General features: G+C 63.1%; 1 protein-coding gene across 1 annotated transcript in view; it reads left to right on the forward strand.

Moving 5' to 3' along the window:
• Positions 1 to 678: 678 nt before the first annotated feature.
• PCDH10 (protocadherin 10) overlaps positions 679 to 2,686 on the forward strand; it is a 31,238-nt gene continuing 29,230 nt past the window's right edge. The window contains exon 1 of the mRNA XM_026055874.1: positions 679 to 2,684. Within this exon, the coding sequence (XP_025911659.1) occupies positions 679 to 2,684 (2,006 nt within the window). The remainder of the gene's footprint in view (positions 2,685 to 2,686) is intronic.

Genomic DNA, 2,686 nt, shown 5'->3' on the forward strand with positions numbered 1-2,686 from the left:
GTAGCAGAGCTGTTCTCTGTCTTTTTTGATATGAAATCTTTCTGCGGCTTATAATTTTTTTTTTTAATTTTGCGGTTTCCTGCCTTTTTCTCGCATCTAAAGAGGGCATGTCCACCGGCTTTTCCAGCAGCATCTACCCCTCCAGCTCCCACCAGGAAGACAAACCGAGGACAGTCTTGAAATATAAAAATTTCCTCCTTGGGATTTGCTGCCGCTGCTGCCTCCGCCGCCACTGCTGCTGCCGCGGTGCAGTGCCAAGACTCTCGGAATAAATAAAAGCGGGCTACTGTGTATCTATAGATACATCCAGCTAATAGCTATTATTAGTTGGCCATTTATTTCGAAGATCACAGATGAAGTGGAGACGCCTGTCTTCTTCATTTGGTCAGCGTGTGAAACAATAATACTCGTAACAAAAAGGAGGGAGATGGGGGAGGAAAAAAAATCCTAATATGAATCAGAAGAAATAATATCTAGCACCCCCCCAGTCAAAACCCCTTCTCCTCCCCCCTCCCCCGATCCCTCTCTATCCGCACACTCGCAGCCGCACATACACGCACGCACACACACACACACACTGTACTGTGTATTTTCGGAGGAGGAGGAGGAGGTGGTGGCTTTTGGAAGAGGAGGAAGAGGTGGCGTTGGGGAGGGGGGAATCTCTTTCCCCATTTGGAGATGATTGTGCTCTTCCTCTTTGCCTTGCTCTGGATGGTGGAGGGGGCCCTTTGCCAGCTCCATTACACCGTGCAGGAAGAGCAGGAGCATGGCACGTTCGTGGGGAATATCGCCGAGGACCTGGGCTTGGACATTACAAAACTTTCGGCTCGCCGCTTCCAGACGGTGCCCAACTCCCGCAGCCCTTACCTGGAGCTCAACCTGGAGACCGGGGTGCTGTACGTGAACGAGAAGATCGACCGGGAGCAGATCTGCAAGCAGAGCCCCTCCTGCCTGCTGCACCTGGAGGTCTTTCTGGAGAACCCCCTGGAGCTGTTCCGGGTGGAGATCGAGGTGCTGGACATCAACGACAACCCGCCCTCCTTCCCGGAGCCCGACCTCACGGTGGAGATCTCGGAGAGCGCCACGCCGGGCACCCGCTTCCCGCTGGAGAGCGCCTTCGACCCCGACGTGGGCACCAACTCGCTGCGCACCTACGAGATCACCCCCAACAGCTACTTCTCCCTCGACGTGCAGACGCAGGGCGACGGCAACCGCTTCGCCGAGCTGGTGCTCGACAAGCCGCTGGACCGGGAGCAGCAGGCGGTGCACCGCTACGTGCTGACCGCGGTGGACGGGGGACAGCCCCAGCAGCGCACCGGCACCGCCCTGCTCACCATCAGGGTGCTGGACTCCAACGACAACGTCCCCGCCTTCGAACAGCCCGTCTACACCGTGTCGCTGCCGGAGAACTCGCCGCCCGGCACCCTGGTGCTGCAGCTCAACGCCACGGACCCCGACGAGGGCCAAAACGGCGAGGTCATCTACTCCTTCAGCAGCCACATCTCGGCCCGCGCCCGGGAGCTCTTCGGCATCGCGCCGCGCACGGGGCGGCTGGAGGTGAGCGGCGAGCTGGACTACGAGGAGAGCAGCGTGTACCAGGTGTACGTGCAAGCCAAGGACCTGGGGCCTAACGCCGTGCCGGCGCACTGCAAGGTGCTGGTGCGGGTGCTGGACGCCAACGACAACGCGCCCGAGATCAGCTTCTCCACCGTGAAGGAGGCGGTGAGCGAGGCGGCGGCGCCGGGCACCGTGGTGGCCCTTTTCAGCGTCTCGGACCGCGACTCGGAGGAGAACGGGCAGGTGCAGTGCGAGCTGCTGCAGGGCGACGCACCCTTCCGCCTCAAGAGCTCCTTCAAGAACTACTACACCATCGTCACCGAGGGGCCGCTGGACCGCGAGCAGCCCGGCGGCGACGCCTACACGCTCACCGTGGTGGCGCGGGACCGCGGCGAGCCGCCGCTCAGCACCAGCAAGTCCATCCAGGTGCGGGTGAGCGACGTGAACGACAACGCGCCGCGCTTCAGCCAGTCCGTCTACCAGGTCTACGTGAGCGAGAACAACGTGCCCGGCGCCTACATCTACGCCGTCAGCGCCACCGACCGGGACCAGGGCGCCAACGCCCAGCTCGCCTACTCCATCCTGGAGAGCCAGATCCAGGGCATGTCCGTCTTCACCTACGTCTCCATCAACTCCGAGAACGGCTTCCTCTATGCCCTCCGCTCCTTCGACTACGAGCAGCTCAAGGAGTTCAGCTTCCAGGTGGAGGCCCGCGACGCCGGCGAGGAGCCGCAGCCGCTGGCTGCCAATGCCACCGTCAACATCGTCGTGGTGGACCAGAACGACAACGCGCCGGCCATCGTCAGCCCGCTGCCCGGTCGCAACGGCACGCCGGCGCGGGAGGCGCTGCCGCGGGGCGCCGAGCCGGGCTACCTGGTGAGCCGCGTGGCGGCCGTGGACGCCGACGACGGCGAGAACGCGCGCCTCACCTACAGCATCGCCCGCGGCAACGAGGCCAGCCTCTTCCGCATGGACTGGCGCACCGGCGAGCTGCGCACGGCGCGCAGGGTGCCGGCCAAGCGCGACCCGCAGCGCCCCTACGAGCTGGTCATCGAGGTGCGCGACCATGGGCAGCCGCCGCTCTCCTCCACCGCCGCCATCCAGGTGGTGCTGGTGGACGGCGCGGCCG

The sequence above is a fragment of the Apteryx rowi genome, unplaced genomic scaffold (genome assembly GCF_003343035.1).
Source record: "Apteryx rowi isolate R43461 unplaced genomic scaffold, aptRow1 scaffold_127, whole genome shotgun sequence".
Lineage (NCBI taxonomy): Eukaryota > Metazoa > Chordata > Aves > Apterygiformes > Apterygidae > Apteryx > Apteryx rowi.